General features: G+C 33.5%; 2 protein-coding genes across 8 annotated transcripts in view; one reads left to right on the forward strand and one right to left on the reverse strand.

Moving 5' to 3' along the window:
- The window catches only part of LOC148569930 (pentatricopeptide repeat-containing protein At1g73710-like), a 77,179-nt gene extending 73,735 nt beyond the window's left edge, over window positions 1-3,444 (reverse strand). For 3 of the 7 annotated variants that reach the window (XM_088510082.1, XM_088510081.1, XM_088510080.1), the window contains exons 1-2: window positions 326-3,444; window positions 73-211 (exon numbers count right to left, since the gene is read on the reverse strand). In XM_088510082.1, the coding sequence (XP_088366208.1) occupies window positions 395-3,304 (2,910 nt within the window). In that variant the 5' untranslated portion in view covers window positions 3,305-3,444 and the 3' untranslated portion in view covers window positions 73-211; window positions 326-394. The remainder of the gene's footprint in view (window positions 1-72; window positions 212-325) is intronic. The other 4 variants (XM_088510084.1, XM_088510083.1, XM_088510086.1 and 1 more) reach the window with 3 other exon arrangements.
- A 5,942-nt stretch (window positions 3,445-9,386) lies between these two features.
- LOC107629979 (small ribosomal subunit protein eS7) lies at window positions 9,387-11,192 on the forward strand. The gene is made up of 6 exons (XM_016332962.3): window positions 9,387-9,524; window positions 9,940-10,026; window positions 10,127-10,200; window positions 10,354-10,477; window positions 10,587-10,769; window positions 10,873-11,192. The coding sequence occupies exons 2-6, from the start codon at window positions 9,952-9,954 to the stop codon at window positions 10,990-10,992; spliced, it is 576 nt and encodes a 191-aa protein (XP_016188448.1). The 5' UTR covers window positions 9,387-9,524; window positions 9,940-9,951; the 3' UTR covers window positions 10,993-11,192.
- The last annotated feature ends 13,309 nt before the right edge of the window (window positions 11,193-24,501 follow it).

Below are 24,501 nucleotides of genomic sequence, written 5' to 3' on the forward strand. Positions count from 1 at the left end.
TTAGTGGCTCCTAACTAACATGATTGGAATTTAAGCAGCAGATATAAGTTGGGGAAAGATATAGAAAGGAACCTGCTCCCAATCTACACCAGTGTTATTTAAAACTAGAATACAGATGCTTTCCAGTTTCCGATTTATATGGTGACATTAAGTTGTTAGATAAGCTGAGAACCTGCAAAGCAGGTAACTGTTCAAAAATTTTGCCAACATCCTGCAAAAACATAAATAAAAAAGATATTGAATAATAATTGCTGTCAATCAATATATTTCGCTATACAAAATAAGCAAAAAGAAATTTATATATGATCACTTATATTGTACATACATAAATTTGTCTCCCCTAATATACAACCACCTGTGGATTTAACAGACCTCAAAGAAGCTTTCATCAAAATCAATCACAATCACTTCCATTTTCACTTTCAATTTTGCTCTCAACTTCATTATTTTCTTCCAAGTTGAATGTGATTTTCATCTCTTGGCTAACTAACTCAGCTAGGTCCTTTCTATTGCAAACTTTGTAACCATCTATAATAGCCTTGAACAAAGACTTGCATGGCTTGATCTCTCCGCCTCTTAGTTGGGTAAATATCCGTTTCACGCCTTCAACCATGCCAGCTTTTCCATAACAACCTACCATATTAATCTGAGTCACAATGTCCGGCTCCAAATGCTTATCCTGCATTTTCATGTATGTGTTCAAGGCCTTGTTGATTTCTCCAGCCGAACCGTATGCATAGATTGCTACATTATATGCAAAGGAGTCAAGATCAACCTCGGATTCTATGAATGTCTGAACGGATTTAAGCGCCAAATCGTGCATACCAACTAAAGAATACAAAGCAGTGATCGCAGCTTGTCGCGCATAAGGCTTCCCCTCCTTCAGAGATGACTCCAACTGCACAACTGCTTCAATTGGAAACCCTCCCTTCTTTAATACAGTGAACAACACTTTAAAAGTTCCATCATTTGGCAAAAGCTTCTTAGATATCATATCATGTATTAGTTCACCACACTCATAAAGCTGTCCATGAGTGGCATAACATACCAGTACCTTATTATATGAAACACAATCCCTCAGTAAACCTAAAAGCCTCATCTCCTCCGCGATCTCAATGGCCTCGTCGATCCTTCCCACATCTTTATAAAGAAACATCATTGTCACGTATGAAATCCCGTCTGCCCAGCCCATTTCTCTCAAATTCTCGAAAGCCATCTTGGCTTCGGATACCAATCCGAGATCTGCAAAGAGACTGATCATACTATTGCACGCAACTAAATCAAGACCACCTTCCAAGTTCTGCATCCGTTCATAAATGGCTTTTACTCCTTCCAAGTTCCCAACCTTACAATAAGACTTTAGCAAGGATGTCAACACAACTAAATTGGCAGATAATCCGCATTCTTCCATAATGTTGAAATACCTAAGTGCCTCCTCAAGACTACCGTATTCTGCAAATCCGTTTATTAAAGATCCATACACAACCTCATTTGGTTTTACTCCGGCTCGTAGCATTTCCTGGTACACACTGACAGCATCAGAAAGCTGACTGAGACGAGCATAGCATGCAATAACAGCAGAAAAAGTCTGACAATGCGGCTTAAATGCCATCCCTTGCATTTCAACCATGAGATCTCTTGCCTGATCGACTAAATCAGCACCGGATAACATCTGAATGAGAGAATTATAAGTGCAACCATCAGGCCAAGTTCCATGATTCTTCATTCCCCTGAAGAGAGAAACAGCTTTGTCGTAAAGTTTTCCTTTGCCATACGCTTTGATCAAGACATTGTATTCTATGACATCCCTTCTCTGTCCTGGCACACCTCTTTCCCAATAAAACACATTCTCGGCTTCAAGCCAATGTCCCTTTTCAGCAAAAGCATCCATAATTGCAGCACATATACTTGATGATGGTACACCGTTCATTAGAAATTTCTGAAGCATATCATTTGCTTTGTCAAGGGCTCCTTCATTAACATACATCTTGATGATACTAGGAAGAGAGTGCTCATTGACAGAAACAGAAGATTTCTCCATTTCATCAATCAGAGTTTCCACAGCTTGAACCATATTCTTTGAACATAGCGCACCAAGAAGAGCTCTGTGAGTTACATCATCCGGAAAGAGCCCAACATCTCTAATCCTTCTATAACAACAAAGAGCAGCATCAGTATTCCCCGAATTAGCATACAAGGACAGAAGGATATTGTAAGTTTTCGTATCAGGGGATATACCCTTTTCTTCCATTTTATTAAGCAGAGATTCAGCTTCCAACAAATTACCATGACTTCCACAGATAAAGATCATAGTATTAAAAGTGATTGTATCCATTGCCACTCCGGATTTTAACATATCAGCAAAGACTTCGGCAGCATCCTTTAGCCGTCCAGCCTTGCCATACAAATCTATCAAGGTATTGAAAGTTGAAGTCAACTGGGGTTTCTGGGGACCAATCTCCTTGTTTGATGAATTCAAAATGTTTCTCCCACCCGTCTTAAACAGCTCGGTTGAAAGGAAATGCTTGAAACTAATAGGCATCGATCTAGAACCATTCGTAGCAGTAACTGATAGAGAATCCAAATCAAGATCATCTAACACAACCCTACCATCACACCAATCCTTGTAAAACCTATCTGCCCTAACAAACTCTCCCGCATCCTTCAACACCTTAACAATCGTACTCATTGTAACCTCATCAGGAAAAAAACCCCTCAACCTCATATGCTTAATCCACAGAAGTGCTTCTCTAACAAGACCTGCTTTCCCATACACATCAACAAGCATGCTATAAGTGTTATTAGTAGGCGAAACCCCGTTTTTTGCCATTTCGATCCAGAGAAGCCTCAATTGGTCCCATCTCTGAGCCTTACCAAGAACTCTAAGCACAACATTATAGTGAATCACATTGGGAACATACCCTCTCTGTGACTTAAACCACTCAAAAACCTTAACAACACGCTCCCACCTACCCTGTTCCCTAAGTATAACAGTTATCTCTTTAGGACTAGGATTCTGAGAGAAAGAATCAAGGGTCGCTTCAACATCAACAGAATACTCTAAAGATTTCAAAATTGAAGGTAAATTACCGCCATACGCCTTCTTCTTCTTGCTCTTCCGATCCTTTAGGGATGAAGATAGAGTCTTTGAATGACAATGAATGCGAGGAAAGTGCGATTTTGTAATATGGGTTGGCAAATGGCCCGAATAGTGAGGTTTTGTGAGAACCTTGACAACAAAGTTTGAAGAAATTGAAGAAGATGAAGAAGGAGGACTTACAAAAAATATGTCTGAACATGACATGTTATGCTTTCTTTCAAGTAATAAAGATGGCCGTCTTCGTGAGGGTTTAAGGTGGGAAAACGGCCACAGAAGCAAGATTTTTCGGTGGGGAAGTTCGCCTGCGGGAACTTCATAGTAGAGAACGGTTACATAATTTCATGTATTCAACAACTAAAACTCCATTTTAGTCCTGAGATTCACGTGATTACTCATTTTAGTCTTCAAGATTTAAAATTAACTATACTGGTCCTCGAGATTTAGATCCGGGCACATCAATGTAGTCCCTCAGTCCTTTCCGGTGATGACTTAGCAAAAGGAGCGCCATGGTGGCACCCTCTCTACCACGCTGGACCCTGCAACGGCTAGCTGAGGTGGCGAGGGTTGTATTTATACCCAATTTAGTCTCTAAAACCCTAATTTTCTCTCATTTATTTGAATTACGATCTTCTTCAACTTCCGTCTTCCCTCCTCTTATCTTCTTATTCTTCTTTGTCTTCTTCTTCTTATTGTTGCTCTTCTTGTTAAATCTTTGTTATTTGTCGCTATTAGTTGCAGCACCATGGTGGGTGGTGGAAGCACCGTAGCTGAAAACTCGAATCATTCTCCTTCAAGCGATAACTGGGCCAAGTCACAAAGCTGGAACAGAAGTGCGAGGGTGTCGGAATGGTGTGGGTGTGGTTATCGTCCAATTCTGGATGGTCCGGAACAGAATCAAATTCAAACAAGCCATTTTTTGGATATCCCAATTATAATGTAAGTTAAATATATGATATTTTATTAATTTGTTCTTGCCTACTTCATTTCATTATCTTTTATTGGTTCATTTCAGACAAGGAAAAAGACTTGATGTGGTATGTTTGTTTGGGCTGACATTGTTTAAGAGGAAAGTGCTGGAATAGCAGATTCTGATAGAGTCAATGGTAGAATGAAGATGAACCTAGCATGGAGGGTTGGGAGGTTGAAAAATAATGTAAGAAGTCAGAAATTCATGACCAATTTGTTGATGGTAGCTGTGTTTATGATGGTAGTGTTTTCTGTTAGTGATGTGTGACAAATTTTGAAGAAAAAATTATGGAAGGATTCATGTGTAATATAATGTAATGGAATATGTATTGTGTAAAAATATTTGAATGGAATGAATAAAGAGTAATTTGTGGTATTCTTGTGACTTACACATGATTCAACAAAACTGAGTTATATTTAAATAGGATTACAATAAGCAAGTTAAACAGCAAACTGGATTTATATTAAATTAGTTATCAGAGTTGAACAAAAAAGATGCATAACCAAGCATCATAAGTATTAACATCAAAAGATCCACTGTGATATCAAAATAACCAGGACTGATCTTAGTAGTCATTGTCTAAATTTTAACAAAACATTAAAGGTCTAATGCCACATACTAATTTTCATAACCTCCCTAAACACATCTAACTAATTTTTTCAAGTCTTTTTTCTTGGTGCTTTGAAACCGGGAGTAGACACAAACTTCATTAAACTTGCCATCCTTGATGTTGTTTCTAAGCTAGCACCCTGCAATGGATTAACTGTGACAGAACTCGGTGGTGGAGAACTTCTTCTTCTTGCCGGCAACTTTGCAGGCCTTATATTTTCAGCAACCTATATCATGTAAAAATATTCAGGTTCCAAAGTTAAAATACAGTAATAGGTTATGATATAACAATGGCATTCACATATCCATGAGTTCATTATCGTTGTCTAGATTCCTCAAACCATAGAAATTTTAGAAATTTGATATGTTTTAGAAATATAGGTAACACAATTAAAATTTTTAAAAGGTTCTAACATAAACTTGTTATTTTTTAAAATGTTTAAAAGGTTCAGCATACATTTAGTTTTTTTTTTCTAGTAGAACTGTCTCAACTATAAGAAGATATATGTAGTTTCAATTGGACAATATAATAGCATGCTTAGTCATAGATAAAATTGTGGTGAAAATTTTTGTAGATAAATACAACAAACTTGATGGCTAAAATTGTTGTGCAGATTTTGGTTTTTATAAAAATTTACTGCATCAAAGCATTACTGCAGTAGTAGTAACTGATCACAATAATGAACAATGATTTTTTTCTAACATTTTAACGCAATTCTTTTCTTCAAAATGCATGTTGATAAATCCCCCATTAACTTGAATTTTCAGTGTAAGATTCAAAATTGTTCAGAGATGAAAACCAAAATTCAAAAACCAGTTTAAAATTGCATAGCCCTAACCCTATCAACATCATCCCCTGTTCCATTCATAAAAAAATAGAGCACCCCAACAACCCAACCCAACGTATAAGCAATCAAAGAAATCCTAGAAAAAATAGTTGCAACAAAGCATAAAGGTTCTCCATTGACAAGAACACCAGCACCATAGAGTACAATCATACATGCATTCCAAAATAAAAAAAAAAAAAAAAATTAAAGCCACTAAACCCAACATTAACGCTTACCTTGGCTAAGAACGAGAGGAGAGCAACCTCCTTCCTTTGAAACACGATTCCACTCTAACCTAGCCATGGGTTAGTTCAACTTGGGTGATGAATGATTTCAGAAACTCTTCACTGGCACCATTGATTAAAGATGAAGAAGAATGATGGAGGTAGAGAAGAAGATGAATATTTTGTATGGGGGTAAAACTCGTTTCTTCTCCTTCATACACAAGTCACAGCGTTTTTTTACTTATTTGGGCACTAAAGAGGGAAACGACGTCGTTTAGAGAGGGTCCAGTGTGGCAGAGAGGGTGCCACCATGGCACTCCGTTTGCTGAGTCATCACCGGAAAGGGCTGAGGGACTACATTGGTGCCCGGATCTAAATCTGGAGGACCAGTATAGGTAATTTTAAATCTCGAGGACTAAAATGAGTAATCGCGTGAATCTCAGGGACCAAAATGGGGTTTTAGTCTGTATTCAACTCTATACTTCCACATAAATCGCAGCAAAATTACATAAATCACAGAAGTCAAAACAATGCTATAATATAATAATTAGGATTTATTTATAAAGGCATATGTTAAAAGATTACAAAACAAGAAAGTGAGTTAAATCTTAAAATGGTCTCTTAGATTGGCGTCGTGCACTAAAATCGTCTCTAAGATTCCAATTGCACCAATTACGTTCCTGAGATTGAAAAAAATGTACCATATTAGTCCCTGACCCATTTTCCATTAATGATGTGATGACATGGTATGATGACGTGGACTTAAGTGACACGTCACTTCATAATTTGACCACGTGTAACGGTATGATAATGTGGTGACCAGTGACACATGGCATGCTGACGTGGATGGTTGTGCCACGTGTCACAATGTTATTTGGCCACGTGTCCGTTTGTGCCACGTGTCGCAACAGTATTCGTCCACTATCATCGATTATGTCATCGTTGTATATGCACCAAATTAGTCCCTCACTTTGCATTAAGGGACTCATTTTAGTATTGAATGTCGTGCACCAAACTAGTCCCTTCACCAGTTTTTTTCATTTTTTTTAAATTTAAAATTTTTAATATCTTGGATACACTAATTTTAATTCTATTTTTTCATATATCATTTAAATAAAAGTGTTTTCATAAAAATTTTTAAGATTTTAGTTTTAATTATATAATTTTTTTAATAATTTAACATTACTAAATTTTGTAATATATAAGTATGTTATCATAAAAAAATAATTATATGACTGATTAGATACATTTTTGCATAAAAAAAACATGTGTTTTTAATAAGAAATTAATAATTAAAATAAATATTTTTTTGTTATGAAATACACGTTTTCATTATGTCTAAATGAGTTAGATTGAAGGCATTTCAAACACCCTCACTACCATCTCCGACCTCTGCAGTCTAGACGAAAGAGGTCGGTGATGGTAATGAGAGAAGCTTGAAATGCCTTCACGTCAACTCCAAGACGGCGGTTAGGGGTATCCGCAAGAAAAAAAATATTTTATAAAAGCACTGAAATAGGTCGGAAATGGTAGTGAAGGTGCTTAAAATGCCTTCACGTTAACTCCAAGTCGGCGGTTAGGATATTTGCAAGAGAAAAAATATTTTATAAAAGCACTTTTATTTGAAGAACATATGAAAAAATAGAATTGAAATTAATGCATTCAAAAATATTGAGAATTTTGAATTTATAGAAAAAAAATGAGAAAAAATTGGTGAAGGGACTAGTTTGGTGCATGACATTCAATTTCAGGGACTAAAATGAGTCACTTAATGCAAAGTGACGGACTAATTTGGTGCATCTACAACGATGCCATAATGGATGACATGTGGACGAATATTGTTGCAACACGTGGCACAAACAGACACGTGGCCAAATAACATTGTGACACGTGGCACAACCATCCACGTCAGCATGCCACGTGTCACTAGTCACCACATCATCATACTATTACATGTGGTCAAATCATGAAAGTGACATGTGTCACTTACAGTCCACGTCATCATGTCATGTCATCATATCGTTAATATGGTGCATTTTTTTCAATCTCAGGGACGTAATTGATGCAATTGGAATCTCTGTGAAGATTTTAGTGCACGACACCAATTTCAAAAACCATTTTAGGGTTTAACTCCAAAAAAATTCTCATTAAAAATATAAAAAATTTAAAATTGTAATATATTTATTTTACATTCATTAAATAAAAATATTTAAAATTTTTCAATAATAATAAACTTATCAATTATCACATGCCATAAAAACACAGGACATATATTAGCTAAATCCTAATAATTAAAATCACAAAAATCCTAAATTTAAAATCACAGAAATCATACATAATCACAATTGAACAAATTATAGAAATTATAACAAAAATTGTGAGAATCAAACTATTGCAAATTAATTTTATTATGGAGGCATTACCGGGCTGTGGTGTCAGGAAGACAGTAATCAGACCCTGCGAGTTGCTGAAAGGAACTCGAACCCTCCGATTTTCTGTAAATTAAAAAAAATTTCTCACGCACAAGTCGGACAGTAGATCCAAATTCAAACAAAAAAACCAACAAAAAAAAACGGACCATTTTCATTTTGCTTAGGAGATATAACGCGGTCCGATTTCTTCTATGTGAATTTTGTATGCTACAAGCAAAACGGACCCTCCGATTTGTTTACAAAATTTTTAAAACAAAGAATTCGGAGGGTCCGATTTCTTCCTATCAAATTTGAGCCAAAAACTATCCCACAATTCTGTATAACACCCCCATCTTCTCTAGTCCGACACAATACCTGTCCCTCTTCCATAATGAAAAAAATCAACCTCGAACTAATCATTAAATCGATTCAATAATCTAATCGGAGTCAAACTATGATTGAATCATTTTAATTAAATATACAATAAAATTATCAAAAATTTAATGTATAATTTCATATATTCAAATTCAATATTTTCTAAACTAATTTTCACAACATCCATAATTTATTAGTAGCCTTTGTAATATACCAATACTCATCATATATAAAACTCAATCTCTTCCTTTTTTTTTCCCAACTATTTATTTGTTAGCAATTTGGCATTGATAAGATTACTTGGGTCAACCTTATCTAAATTTTTTAATAAATTTTATTATTGTTGTCATTATTTACCTAATAATCTTTGTTAAATAAAATAATATAATTTTATTTTAAGTAAAACCCCATATATCATTTTCCTAGAAGTAATTCGATTCAAACATTAGAAATTTTATAGAAATCATAACATGGGTTATTCTATAGTGAGAATTCAATTCAAAATTATTAAGGATTTGTTTGAAAATTTTAAAAGTAATTTTTTTGAATTTTTGACTTATAAAAAATAGTAGTATTAATATCTAATTCAATTTTCAAAATTAAATTACAGTTTTTTAAAAAGTTATTTAGGAGTTTAAAAAAATGATTTTTTTTATAATAATTTTTTTTATCACATTTCTTTTAAAATAAACACTTTTAAAACTAAAAATTTAAACACAAAATAATTTATTTATAAACTATTTTTAATATAAATATTTATTATTTAAACTATTTTTAAAAAAAAAAACTTAATTAAAAATTGAGTCTAAAGTCTAAACCAACCATCAACATAAAAGAAAATTATAATACTTGGGGTATAAGTTAACATGTTTGGGGGAAAAATGGAATGCGCAGAAGAAGATTAGGGCAACGTCAGCATGGAGTATATGTATAAAAGCATCCCTGGGCGTAGCTGCGTCTTCTTCTTTCTGAAGCTCAAGGACTGCAACTGCACATCTCGGCAACGATTCGGTACGCTTTTCTTTTATCCAATCAATTTCCAAAGCTTCTATCTTTTTCGCCGTTCCAATTTAGTCACCTGATTGAATCTCTCTTGCGCTGCTCAGAATTCGCATTATTCCCTTCACATTGTTTTGCACATTGCTCCTGCTTCGTTGAAACCGTGAGAGTAGAAGAAAAATTTTCATACTTGGGGTTCTTAGAACAACTTGCAGTCAATTTTTTTCATTTGCAGCTTTCAATTGAGTTCCTTTGTAAAAATTATGACTTCAAATTGTTGTGTTATGTTTGATGTAAAACAGTCATTCTGAGTGTTTTTTTTTTCCCCTTAGGTTCTAACTTCGAACTAATTCTAGCTTAATAGTTTTTGAGTGGATAATAGTTCATATGGCAACATTGTGATGGTTTTTTTTTTTAATCATGACAGAGATTGACCAAAATGTTCACTTCAAGGAAGAAAATCCACAAGGATAATGATGCTGAACCCACTGAGTTTGAGGAGACAGTTGCACAGGTTTATGTTGCCTCCTTTTAAGGATTTTACTGATTTAATGAACTAAACACTATGCTCTTCACTGAAATCCTGAATTTTTTGTTTGTTTGTTTGTTTGTAGTACGTGTTTGATTTGGAGAACACTAATCAGGACCTGAAAAGTGATTTGAAAGATCTTTACATAAACCAGGCAATGTAAGTATATTGCCAATTATTAAGGCTGTATTTAGAGACCATCTGAATACAGAAATATATACAAATATCCTAGTACAAATTTTCTGATAGATGTATGTTTATTAAACAATGTTATTGCTCTTCATGATAAAGTTAATGCTATTTCTTGTGCAGTCAAATGGACGTGGCTGGGAATCGCAAGGCTGTGGTCATCTATGTTCCTTTCAGATTGAGGAAGTCGTTCCGCAAAATTCATCTTCGTCTTGTCAGGGAGCTTGAGAAGAAGTTTAGTGGGAAGGTTGTAGTTTACTACATTTGACCTTAATGTGAAACCAATATACATGCCTATGATTTTCCATTCTGTTTCGTTCTGTGTTTTGATGGATGAAGATCGTACCAACTGACAGGATGTTGTGTTGATCGCCACAAGAAGGATCGTGCGTCCTCCAAAGAAAGGGTCTGCTGTTCAGCGGCCCCGTACCCGCACTTTGACTGCTGTGCATGATGCTATTCTTGAAGACGTAGTTTATCCTGCCGAGATTGTTGGCAAACGAGTCAGATACAGACTCGACGGATCAAAAATAATCAAAGTAACTTCTTGTGAAGATATTGCTCATTCAAATTCGCCAAGTCTTTATGTTTTATTTTATAAGCTGACACTAGTTTGGTTTTCACCATTGTTGCCAATTTAAGGTTTTCTTGGATCCGAAGGAACGCAACAACACTGAATACAAGCTGGAGGCTTTCTCTGGAGTTTACAGGAAGCTTACCGGAAAAGATGTATCTTTTGAGTTTCCAATCACAGATGCCTAGAATGTCTTGATGGAATTTTAGTATTTTTGTTCCAGCTACTAAGAGTTTATTTGGTGTTGTTTAATATTCTAGATTGACATGAAAATTACTACATACTGTAGAGGGTATCCATAGTGTGCAATTGTGCATGATGCGGCCATGAATTTTGTTTGCATTCTTGATACTTCCTTGCATGCTATCTTTATCGATTTATTTATTTACCCTTGGAAGTCTACTAGAAGTGAAATATTGGATCTTTTTTATTCCCATGCTAATAACTACTAACATTGACTAGACAATGTTGTTAAATCACAGAAACAAGAGAAAACGATTACAAAAATAGAAAAAAATGCTGAAACATAAACATCATGTGCCTTCAATCATTGGAAATATTGGAGGTGTGAATTGAAGATCATAGTTGTTTACAAGAGTCAAAGGTGTGAACAAGAATGCTTCCTCATCAAATGATTTGTAGATGTACTAGACACGTTTGATTATTTGTTTTGCATGCAAAGTTGAGATTGCAGTTCTTGGAGTTGGTATTTCGAAATCTTGTTAAAAATTTAAAGTTACATTCTGACAATGACCACCTCAGCTTTTCAGAGTAGTGGAATAATTTCTGTTTTCTAATCTCCTCACTTGATTCTCAACTCATTGACTCTACTGTACAGGATGTAACACTTTCTTTCGCATTGAGTTGTATATAACAATATTTTATTTTTATTTTTCAACTAATAATTTCCAAGATATTAAAAAGATCATTACAAGTATATCGTCGGCAATGATGTAGACATAGATCAGAATATTTTGGAGGAACTTCATTTATTGATTATTCGTCGATAAATAGAATACATCCAAGAGACTTAAAATGAAAAATTTTGCTATTAACCCCTGCTCTATACAGATGCAACTTGGATGCACTAATGATGCTAATCTCAATGTTAGGAGCTGCAAAAAGAACATCACCTTCAATTACTTGAAAACTAGGACAGTGGGAACAAAGACAGCCACAAATTTTTCTTTCTTATCTATATCTCCATTGTCTGTGATGTATCATATACCTGCTTGTATGTGAGCATGGAACAAAGAGTCTGGACATCTCTGTGTTTGGGATGCATTCAACACAATTCCCGGCTAAATTTGCGCCAAGGAACAAGGCTTCACCAGCAGCAAGTTTTACATAGTTAAGAAAGAATGCTGCAATGACACCGACAGCTTCTTATCTGTCAATTGCCTCACCTGATGTAAAACACGAATGTTTCGATATCTCTTAGTCAAACAAGTTAAATTTTATATTACATTAAGCCATCTTGAATTATCAACAACAGAATCATAACTTCCCAGAGCAAATTAAATAAGCAATCAACTAACCTTGCTTTCATCATGGACACGAAATTTCAAACTATTTTTATTAGCTAACATTCGGTGTGTGAATGAAACTTTTATTTCCAGTCAAACAAAATGAAACTTTTCTGGGAATTTCCCCTTGGAGAAAGCCATGTAATAATAGGAGCTATAAACTTATCCATTTGGTAAATGTTCTTGTCTTAACTTTACGATCAACTCATTTATTTATTCAGTTGTGCTATATGCACACCATTTTCAGCCATCGTATTTATATACGTATACAATATAAAATACAAAATTCAAAAATTAAAAATAAAAACCTCACTCTCAACCTTACTCTCACGCGCTGAAACAACGTTCTTCTTTCTCCTTTCCTCACTCTCACTCTCACTCTCACTCTCCGACGCGACTCCTTTCTCATCCTCATTCTCAACGGTGATTCTCCTTCCCTCTCTCTCTCCAGCGGCACGATTCTCCTTCCCTCTCTCTCCGGTGGCACGATTTTCCTTCGCTCTCTTTCAGGCGCGGTTGCGATTCTCCTTCCTTTGTCTCGAGCGTCGTGGTGCTCTCTGTCTCAAGCATGAATTTCATCGACTGCATTTTCCTTGCATTTTCCTTGTTTTATTCTATCAGTTTCTTCGACGGTATTTTTCTTGTTCGTTTCCAGCATCTATTAGCTTCTTCGACCACATTTTCCTTCGTTATTTTGAGTTTCTATAAATGAATTTGTGTTGTGCATAGTTTGTACTAAAAATATTTAAGTTAGGATTTTGAATTGAAGTCTCACTATGCTAATTTTAACAATTAATTATTAGTAGACTATTAATTGATTATAACTGAATTTTTGTGATATGAGTTGAAGTATATTTGATTATTATGAGTTTGATTGTGCTCAGTTTTTTAAAATTATATTATAGTATAGTTGGATGTTTTCCTGTCCAATACTCTTGTCAACATTTATGTCAGAAATTGGCAATTTGTTTTGCGCACAAAAGCTGTTTGCTGAAATGCCCCAAAGGAAACACGGTTTCGTGGTCTTGTTTGATTTCAGAATATGCACAAAATGGCATGCCTGATGACGTTTATATTCTATTCAAAGAGATGATTTCTGCTGGCCTCATGTCAAATCACTATGCCATTGGCAGTGCCCTTCGAGCTTGCCAAGACGAAGGTCCAACTAGGCTTAAACTCGGCATGGATAATTATGCCTTAATTTCTAAGTCTCTATTTTTTTCAGACTTAAACAAATGTGATATTTACAGCATGTTTGATTATAATTGAATTTTTGTTATATGATTTGGAGTCTATTTGATTATGCTTAGTTTTTAAAATATGATATTACAATATATTTGATTATAGCATACTTGATATTTGATTATTGAGTTTTAACTTTTTTTACTTTTTGAATTTGATTGAATTTTGGTTGTTTAATTTGCTAGTTTTGAAATATGCGAAAGAAGATTGCACCAAAACGAGTAGAAAGAGAACCAGAAAACAGGGATACCAAAGAAAATAAAAGAAAAAATGTATCGAAAAAACTTCGAAGGAGAAGAAGTAGAGAAAGGTATTTTGTCTTTATTTTTTTTATCTTTTATGCTAGATTTTTTTCCATATGATAAGGTCTTTGCATGCTCTGATTTTATTATGCAGAGTGCATTACTAAATATTAGTTTACACAATGAATCAAATGCTACTTTATTTAACACATGTTGTATTTTACTGTTTGATTATTATCTCTGAATTTCAGAAATAATACTCACTGAATGCAGTGGAGTTCAAATCTTTTATTTTGCCACTTTAGCTAACACATACTGTAACTGACAATTCCAAAGCATGATACATGGCTACTGTGTGTGTGCAATAAAGAGAAGTGTGAGTTACATTTGCTCCAATTATTGGTCTTTTCCAGTGATTAACTTGCAACTTTCAAAGTTTGACCTATAATTCTGGTTTCCAATAAAGTTGCTATCAGTGTGTCCATGATCTATATCTAGCTGCATTACACTAATTAAGTAAAAACATTATTCACAGTAACCTCCAACACTAGCCTTACATAGGTCTGGTTGATTATTATCACTAGGTCACAAGCTAAGCGCTTATTAATTATTAATTATTAAAGTTTAGAAAATTAATTAATTAATCAATTAATAAAGAAGCACGAAGAATCTGTAGGTCTTTTTAGTTGGAAACTAGTTCATCATCAATTAGGTTATCACAATTCAAGAAACAGCATTTCTTCTTGTTATATATAGTCAACATGGTCTAAAAATTAAGTGTTAGTAACGGTAATTAATAAGAAAATGTGTCACTAATAAGAACTCTGATCTGATCCTTTTTTCCCCTGCAATGCAGTAATGGTAATTAATAAGAAGGAAAAAGGGGAGATTTAGTATTCTAGTATTCTCATTCTATATAGCAACTACATATTTTGATTACAATGTTATTCATATAGATGTTACATTATTGCCTTACTGAAATGTTTATTATTTTAACCAATTACAAGTTGGTAATTTGAATTGAAACTGAGCACGCTACTACTTTATATCTATGATTTGATTTGAATATGATTAGTATTTTCATTAATGTAGTGCTATATATATTGACACGAGAAGCGTACCAAACTTGTTAGCGACACTTTCTTCTGATTATTTGAATGATGCGCAACGCAATGAAGTCCGAGCAATGGGTTTTGGATCTCTCTTGGGTATTCCCATTTCCTAAGAAGAATTTAAACCATAATTTGATTTTGGCTCTTGTAAATGCCTATAATTCTTTCAAATTTCATCTTCCCACTCCAATAGGAAAAGTAGATGTTACTTGGAATTCAGTTGCAGCTGTCTTGGAATTGCGTGCATACAGTAATAATTAAAATTTCTTTAAGATCCTTTAGTTTATTAATTAGGATTGACTGTATAAAATCAAACATGTTGTATAACATGTTTTAAGATTCTTCATTATGTTGCTATTAAATTTGATTTTTAATATCACTTGATTGGTATAGGAGTATAACTATATATTGAATTTGAATCTTGCATTACTGATGACTTGCTTGTTGAACATTTTACATATTGAAGCTATTGATGTTAAAAATATCATGTTATGCTGAGTTTGATTATCATGTTGACTACTGAGTTTGATTATACATATTTACTGAGTTTGATTATACATGTTTACCGAGTTTGATTATAATAATGTTTCTCTCATTATTTTCTTTAAAATAAGTGACCCATTCAAGGAGGTAACTAAAGAGCATGAGCCCATGCTTTTAGAGTTCAAGAAAAAAAAAAGTCCAAATGCTTTGAGACAAATCATGTTAGAAAATCCAAGAGGGGGTCCTAGATTTAGGAGAGCTTTCTTGTTGTATACATTGATAACATTTTTGTTATCAATAAATACAACAATAACTTGGGATAAAATTTTTCCATTTGTAATTGATGTTGATAATCCAATGAAGTATAATTGGATTAGATACATTGTTGATGGCGTTGCTGATGGAGTTAATAACTTTAAAGAAGTGGTGTCAAATTTGAATGGGTGCATATATTTGCTTTAGGTATTTTTTATTTAAACTAATTTTAATCAAAAGCATGTTTGATTATAATATAACTTTAATTAATTGAATTCAGATTTTATACTTCCATAAGCAAATATATGGACCCTTTGATTTCGAGAAAGAACCACAACCGCCTTGGCTTTTCCATTGGACAAAGAAACTCATTTCTGCCCAAATAACATTAGAAAGAAAAAGTTCATCAGTACTTGCATTGTCCGCTGTCTAAAATTTTATTTTCTATCCATAGTGAATGAATTTTCACTAATTATGCATGTCTTATAAGGACTGGTTAGGTCAAAGGAAGAGCAACCTATGCCTAAAAGGCCAGTTCGACCTAAGAAAAGCGTTGTGAAAGAGGCTACTAAAGTGGAAAAAGAGCAAAGTGAAAAGAAAAAAGTGGTAGACAGCCCTAAGAAGGATAAAAAAGAATTGAGGCAAGAAGATTCTGCAAAATCAACCAAAGTGAAAAAACAACAAAGTAAAAAGAGAAAAGTGGTAGACAGTCCTAATAAGGACAAAAAAGAATTGAGGCAAGAAGACTCTACAAAATCAAAGAGAGAAAAGAAGCAAGAAGGAGGAGCAAACATAAGTTCCAATGAAAAGTTAGTTTGGTATTCCCATTATTCTCTGTTTTGACTTTTCAACACTCATGTATACTACATTCACTTTCGTACATGGTGTTAAAAATTAATAATTACTTGGTTTCTTTGATTATACTCTGAGTTTGATTATACATATTTTTAAAGTTTGATTATACTCAGGTTTAGTACTATATTTGACTATTGAGTTTGATTATATATGTTTACTGAGTTTGATTATAATCTGAGTTTGATTATACATGTTTACCAAGTTTGATTATATTCAGGTTCAGTGCTATATTTGAATGCTAAGTTTGATTATAATCTGAGTTTGATTATACATGTTTACCGAGTTTGATTATATTCAGGTTTAGTGCTATATTTGAATGCTAAGTTTGATTATATGTGTTTGCTGAGTTTAATTATGCTCAGGTTCAGTGCTATATTTGACTACTGTGTTTGATTATACATGTTTGCTGAGTTTGATTATAAATGACTAATGAGTTTGATTATCCTTCCCATAGTACAATCTAAATCTTCATGAAATGTAAATCGCAAATATGTTTCTAGTTTGATTACATCCTTGCTTTTCCGTGCATTATCCACAACCGGAATGAAAAGAAAACACACTCACCATCAATGCCTACCTTTAACCTTGGAGTTGAATTTCCTCTAACACCTCCAGCACCTCCAACACCTCTAACAACTATGACCTTGGATTCAATTGATGTTCCAACCCAACAAGTGTTGGGTTCAAAGATACCATGCCTAAATCAAACAACAGATGTGCCAATAGAGGTGTCAGAACCAATTGTTGAGGAATTAGTATTGAATGTTAATATGACTGAAAAATTATACGAGTGGGTGATGGACGAAAGGAAAGATGAAGAGAAGATTGTGGCAACATTTAGTGACCAGTGCAATGTCTTTCTTAAAAGGACTAATGCGCAAACATTAAAGCCACGAAATGAAATAGATAATTGGGTTAGTAACACAAAATATTTTGTTTAGTATAAAGTATTTATTTTATTCTTGAATTATTTGATTATTAATTGTTTGCTTTGCTTGTATCAAGGTGGTCAACTATTATTGATGCATGCTTAATGAGTTACCACAAACAAGATTCAAGAAAGATATATATATTTCATGAATTTAGACCCAATGGTAAGAAATTTTATTATGTATCTCTTCGTTTTTTTATTTGACAGATTTTGTTCTATTCTAATTTATGATCAATTTGATTTTAATTTCGGTTATTGAGTTTTTATAAAGTTGGGTAAGGTGAGAAGAGCTCTACATCAGCTGACATATCTAGGATCCCTAATTTTATCAAAATTAGGATGCGAGGAAGAAAACTTATTTTCTTACCTTTTTGCCATAACCGTCATTAGTGGTTATATGCATTAGATGTTTGTAATAACAAGTTTTACGTCCTTGACCCGTTGTACACATCGTAGACTGCTGAACAGGATGAAATAGATCAATATGTTGTAAGTTTATTTTGTTATAACAACTTTTATTTAGGTCTTGATATTTGATTATCATATAACTTTGACAATTTCATGACATTTTTTAGCAGGCAAGTTATCTTGACAACATGTTAGGAATTGCGGATCCTACATATGTTCAAACCCCCCTCAACTCCAACAATTGAATATTTGGACGTACCCAAACAACCAAATTTGCATGATTGTGGTTTGTTTGTAATGAAATGAATGGAATTGTGGGAATCATCTAAAGTCATGCCACAATTTCATATATTTCATTACAAACAAACCACAATCATGCAAATTTGGTTGTTTGGGTACGTTCAGATATTCAATTGTTGGAGTTGAGGGGATTTGAACATATGCAAGATCCGCAATTTCTAACATGTTGTCAAGATAACTTGCTTGTTAAAAATGTCATGAAATTGTCAAAGTTATATGATAATCAAATATCAAGACCTAAATAAAAGTTGTTATAATAAAATAAACTTATAACATATTGATCTATTTCATCCCGTTCAGCAGTCTAAGATGTGTACAACGGGTCGAGGACATAAAACTTGTTATTACAAACATCTAATGTATATAACCACCAATGACAGTTATGGCAAAAAGGTAATAAAACAAGTTTTCTTCCTCGCATCCTAATTTTGATAAAATTAGGGATCCTAGATATGTCAGCTGATGTAGAGCTCTTCCCACCTTGTCCAACTTTATAAAAACTCAATAAGCGCAATTAAAATCAAATTGATCATAAATTAGAATAGAACAAAATCTGTCAAATAAAAAAACGAAGAGATATATACTAAAATTTCTTACCACTGAGTCTGAATTCATGCAATATACATCTTTCTTGAATCTTGTTTGTGGTAACTTATTAAGCATGCATCAATAATAGTTGACCACCTTGATGCAAGCAAAGCAAACAATTACTAATCAAATAATTCAAGAACAAAATAAATACTTTATACTAAACAAAATATTTTGTGTTACTAACCCAATTATCTATTTCATTTCGTGGGTTTAATGTTTGTGCATTAGTCCTTTTAAGAAAGACATTGGGCTGGCCACTAAATGTTGCCACAATCTTCTCTTCATCTTTTCATTCGTCCATCACTCACTCGTATAATTTTTCAGTCATATTAGCATCCAATACTAATTTCTCAACAATTGGTTCTGACACCCCTATTGGCACATCTGTTGTTTGATTTAGGCATGGTATCTTTGAACCCAACACTTGTTGGGTTGGAACATCAATTGAATCCAAGGTCATAGCTGTTAGAGGTGTTGGAGGTGCTGGAGGTGTTAGAGGAAATTCAACTCCAAAGTCGAAGGTAGGCATTGATGGTGAGTGTGTTTTCTTTTCATTCCAGCTGTGGATAATGCACGGAAAAGCAAGGATGTAATCAAACTAGAAACATATTTGCGATTTACATTTCATGAAGATTTAGATTGTACTATGGGAAGGATAATCAAACTCGTTAGTCATTTATAATCAAACTCAGCAAACATGTATAATCAAACACAGTAGTCAAATATAGCACTGAACCTGAGCATAATCAAACTCAGCAAACACATATAATCAAAGTCAGCAGTCAAATATAGCACTGAACCTGAATATAATCAAACTCGGTAAACATTTATAATCAAACTTAGATTATAATCAAACTTAGTAAACATGTATAATCAAACTCAGCAGTCAAATATAGCACTTAACCTGAATATAATCAAACTCGGTAAACATTTATAATCAAACTCAGTAGTCAAATATAGCAATAAACCTGAGTATAATCAAACTTTAAAAATATGTATAATCAAACTTTGTAAATATATAAACATGTATAATCAAAGGAAGCAAGTAATTATTAATTTTTAACATCATGTACGAAAGTGAATGTAGTATACATGAGTGCTGAAAAGTCAAAACAGAGAATGGTGGGAATGCCAAACTAACTTACTTTTCATTGGAACTTGTGTTTGCTCCTCCTTCTTGCTTCTTTTCTCTCTTTGATTTTGTAGATTCTTCTTGCCTCAATTCCTTTTTGTCCTTATTAGGACTGTCTACCACTTTTCTCTTTCCACTTTGTTATTTTTTCACTTTGGTTGATTTTGCAGAATCTTCTTGCCTCAATTCTTTTTTATCCTTCTTAGGCCTGTCTACCACTTTTTTCTTTTCACCTTTGCTCTTTTTCCACTTCGGTAGCCTCTTTCACAACGCTTTTCTTTGGTCGAACTGGCCGTTTAGGCACAGGTTGCTCTTCCTTTGACCCAACCAGCCCCTATAAGACATGCATAATTAGTAAAAATTCATTCATTATGGATAGAAAATAAAATTTTAGAGAGCGGACAATGTAAGTACCGATGAACTTTTTCTTTCTAATGCTATTTGGGCATAAATGAGTTCCTTTGTCCAATGGAGAAGCCAAGGCAGTTGTGATTCTTTCTCAAAATTAAAGGGTCCATATTTTTGTTTACAGAAGTATAAAATCTTAATTCAATTAATTAAAGTTATATTATAATCAAACATGCTTTATATAATAGTCAAAGAAAAAATTAGTTTAAATAAAAAATACCTGAAGCACATATATGCCCCCATTCAAACTTGACACCACTCCTTCTTTAAAGTTGTAAACTCCATCAGCAAGGCCATCAACAATGCATCTAATCCAATTGTACTTCATTGGATTATCAACATCAATTATAAATGGAAAAATTTTATCCCGAGTTATTGTTGTATTTATTAACAAAAATGTTATAAATGCATACAATAAGAAAGCTCTCCTAAATCTGGGACCGCCTCTTGAATTTTCTAACATGATTTTTTTTTTTTGGTTTAGAGAATTTTCTAAACAATATTTGTCTCAAAGAATTTGGACTTTTTTTTTTCTTGAACTCTAAAAGCATGGGCTCATGCTCTTTAGTTACCTCCTTGAATGGGTCACCTATTTTAAAGAAAATAATGAGAGAAACATGATTATAATCAAACTCGATAAATATGTATAATCAAACTCAGTAGTCAACATGATAATCAAACTCAGCATAGCACGATATTTTTAACATTAATGGCTTCAGTATGTAAAAAGTTCAACAAGCAAGTCATCAGTAATGCAAGATTCAGATTCAATATATAGTTATACTCCTATACCAATTAAGTGATATTAAAAATCAAATTTAATGGCAACATAATGAAGGATCTTAAAACATGTTATACAACATGTTTGATTTTATACAGTCAATCCTAATTAATAAAACCAAAGGATCTTAAAGAAATTTTAATTATTACCGTATGCATGCAATCCCAAGAGAGCTGCAACTAAATCCCAAGTAGCATCTACTTTTTCTATTGGAGTGAGAATATGAAATTTAGAGGGATTATAGGCATTTGCAAGGACCAAAATCAAATCATGGTTTAAATTCCTCTTGGGAATACCCAAGAGGGATCGAAAACCCATTGCTCGGACCTCGTTGCGTTGCGCATCATTCAAATAATCAGAAGAAAGTGTTGCTAACAAGTTTGGTGCGCATCTCGTGTCAACATAGCACTACATTAATGAAAATACTAATCATATTCAAATCAAATCATAGATATAAAGTAGTAGCGTGCTCAGTTTCAATTCAAATTACCAACTTGCAATTAGTTAAAATAATAAACATTTCAGTAAGGCAATAATGTAACATTTATATGAATAACATTGTAATCAAACTTTGTAGTTGCTATATAGAATGAGAATAGTAGAATACTAAATCTCTCATTTTCCCTTCTTATTAATTACCATTACTGCATTGACAGCGGAAAAAAGGATCAGATCAGAGTTCCTATTAGTAACACATTTTCTTATTAATTACCATTTCTAACACTTAATTTTTAGACCATGTTGACTATATATAATAAGAAGGAATGCTGTTTCTTGAATTGTGACAACCTAATTGATGATGAACTGGTTTCCAACTAAAAGGACCTGCAGATTCTGCGTGCTTCTTTATTAATTGATTAATTAATTAATTTTCTAAACTTTAATAATTAATTATTAATAAGCGCTTAGCTTGTGACCTAATGTTAATAATCAACCAGACCTATGTAAGACTAGTGTTGGAGGTTATTGTGAATAATGTTTTTACTTAATTAGTGCAATGAAGCTAGATATAGATCATGGACACATTGATAGCAACTTTATTAGAAACCCAGAATTATAGGTCAAACTTTGAAAGTTGCAAGTTAATCACCGGAAAAGACCAATAATTGGATCAAATGCAACTCACACTTCTCTTTACCGCACCCACACAGTGGCCATGTATCATGCTTTGGAATCGTCACTTATAGTATGTGTTAGCTAAAGTGGCAAAATAAAAGATTTGAACTCAACACTGCATTCAGTGGGTATTATTTCTGAAATTCAGAGATAATAATCAAACACTAAAATACAGCATGTGTTAGCTAAAGTGGCATTTGTTTCGTTGTATAAACTAATATTTAGTAATGCATTCTGCATAATAAAATCAGAGCATGCAAAGACCTTATCAGATGGAAAAAAATCTAGCATAAAAGATAAAAAAAATAAAGACAAAATACCTTTCTCCACTCCATCTTCTTCAAAGTTTCTTTGGATACATTTTTTCTTTTATTTTCTTTGGTGTCCCTGTTTTTTGGTTCTCTTTCTACTCGTTTTGGTGCAGTCTTCTTTCGCATATTTCAAATCTAGCAAATTAAACAACCAAAATCCAATCAAATTTAAAAAGTAAAAAAAGTTAAAACTCAATTATCAAATATCAAGTATGCTATAATCAAATATGCTGTAATATTATGTTTTAAAAGCCGAGCATAATTAAATAGACTCCAAATCATATCACAAAAATCCAGTTATAATCAAACATGCTGTAGATATCACATTTGTTTAAGTCTGAAAAAAATGGAGACTTAGAAATTAAGGCATGAATATCCATGCCAAGTTTAAGCCTAGTTGGACCTCCGTCTTGGCAAGCTCGAAGGAAACTGCCAATGGCATAGTGATTTGGCATGAGGCTAGCAGAAATCATCTCTTTGAATAAAATACAAGCGTCATCAGGCATGCCATTTTGTGCATATACTGAAATCAAACAAGACCAGGAAACTGTGTTTCCTTTGGGGCATTTCAGCAAACAGCTTTCGTGCGCAAAACAAATTGCCAATTCTGACATAAATGTTGACAAGAGTATTGGACAGGAAAACATCTAACTATGCTATAATATAATTTTTAAAAACTGAGCATAATCAAACTCATTCAGTATAATAATCAAACATACTCCAACTCATATCACAAAAATCCAGTTATAATTAATTAATAGTCTACTAATAATCAATTGTTAAAACTAGCATACTGAGACTTCAATTCAAAACCCTAACTTAAATATTTTTAGTACAAACTATGCACAACACAAATTCATTTATAGAAACTCAAAATTAAGATAGAAAATGCAGTCGAAGAAGCTGATAGAAGCTGAAAATGAATAAGAAAAATGCCGTCGAAGAAGCTGATAGAATAAAACAAGGAAAATACAGAATCAAACAAGAAATAGAAATTTACCTTGCAGAATCAAACAAGAAAAATGCAGTCGATAAAATTCGTGCTTGAGACAAAGAGCACCACGCCCGAGACAGAGAAAGGAGAATCGCAACCACGTCTGAAAGAGAGCAAAGGAGAATCGTGCCACCAGAGAGAGAGGGAAGGAGAATCATGTCGTCGGAGAGAGGGAAAAGGAGAATCACCGTTGAGAATGAGGATGAGGAAGGAGTCGCGTCGGAGAGTGAGAGTGAGAGTAAGGGAAGGAGAAAGAAGAACGTTGCTTCAGCACGTGAGAGTAAGGTTGAGAATGAGGTTTTTATTTTTAATTTTTGAATTTTGTATTTTGTATTGTATACGTATATAAATACGGTGGCTGAAAATAGTGGCTGAAAGTGGTGTGCATGTTTAGCACAACCGAAACTGTTTTTCAATAGCAGAGGCAGTAGCACAAGGGATAATGATATTGAAACTGGCAGCATCCAATTCATATTCTTGTTGAGCTTTATTTGCAAGACAGTTGTCATATTGTGTTACAAATTATTGTAAGTTGCTCTTTGAGGTTAGGTAGCCCTTTATAAATGCATGCATGCTTTCATTTCTTTGAGTGCTACGCATGCCTGCCCAAAAACTGTTACTAAGAAAAATAGGGACCCACCTGTCACGTTCTTCATACAAACCTGAAACCATAAAATGGACATAATCAAACTTATAAGGTAAGGCATATTGATTAATAAATGATAAATAATCAAACAGTATATATAAGATAATCAAACTGATAAAATACTTGCTAACCAATTATTGTCATGCAAACTGAATCTGTTAATAAAATCAATCCAGGAGCTCTCAAATGCTTCCTTAGACCCAGAATCCCACACAATATGTGTCATATCAGCACTAATCTCGTTAAATTGCTTGCATGCTCCTATTTTTTCTGAAATTTTCTTCATGATATACCAAATACACCATTGATGTTGTGTCATTAACAACGATTTTTCAATGGCATTCTGCATAGCTTTGCATTGATC

The sequence above is a fragment of the Arachis ipaensis genome, chromosome B3 (assembly GCF_059453495.1).
Source record: "Arachis ipaensis isolate K30076 ecotype BB chromosome B3, ASM5945349v1, whole genome shotgun sequence".
NCBI lineage: Eukaryota > Viridiplantae > Streptophyta > Magnoliopsida > Fabales > Fabaceae > Arachis > Arachis ipaensis.

Coding starts and splice junctions, on each gene's coding strand:
- LOC107629979 (XM_016332962.3), top strand. CDS start 9,952: ATGTTCACTTCAAGGAAGAAAATCCACAAGGATAATGATGCTGAACCC. Junction 10,027..10,126: donor TTGAGGAGACAGTTGCACAG/GTTTATGTTGCC, acceptor GTTTGTTTGTAG/TACGTGTTTGATTTGGAGAA. Junction 10,201..10,353: donor CTTTACATAAACCAGGCAAT/GTAAGTATATTG, acceptor TTTCTTGTGCAG/TCAAATGGACGTGGCTGGGA.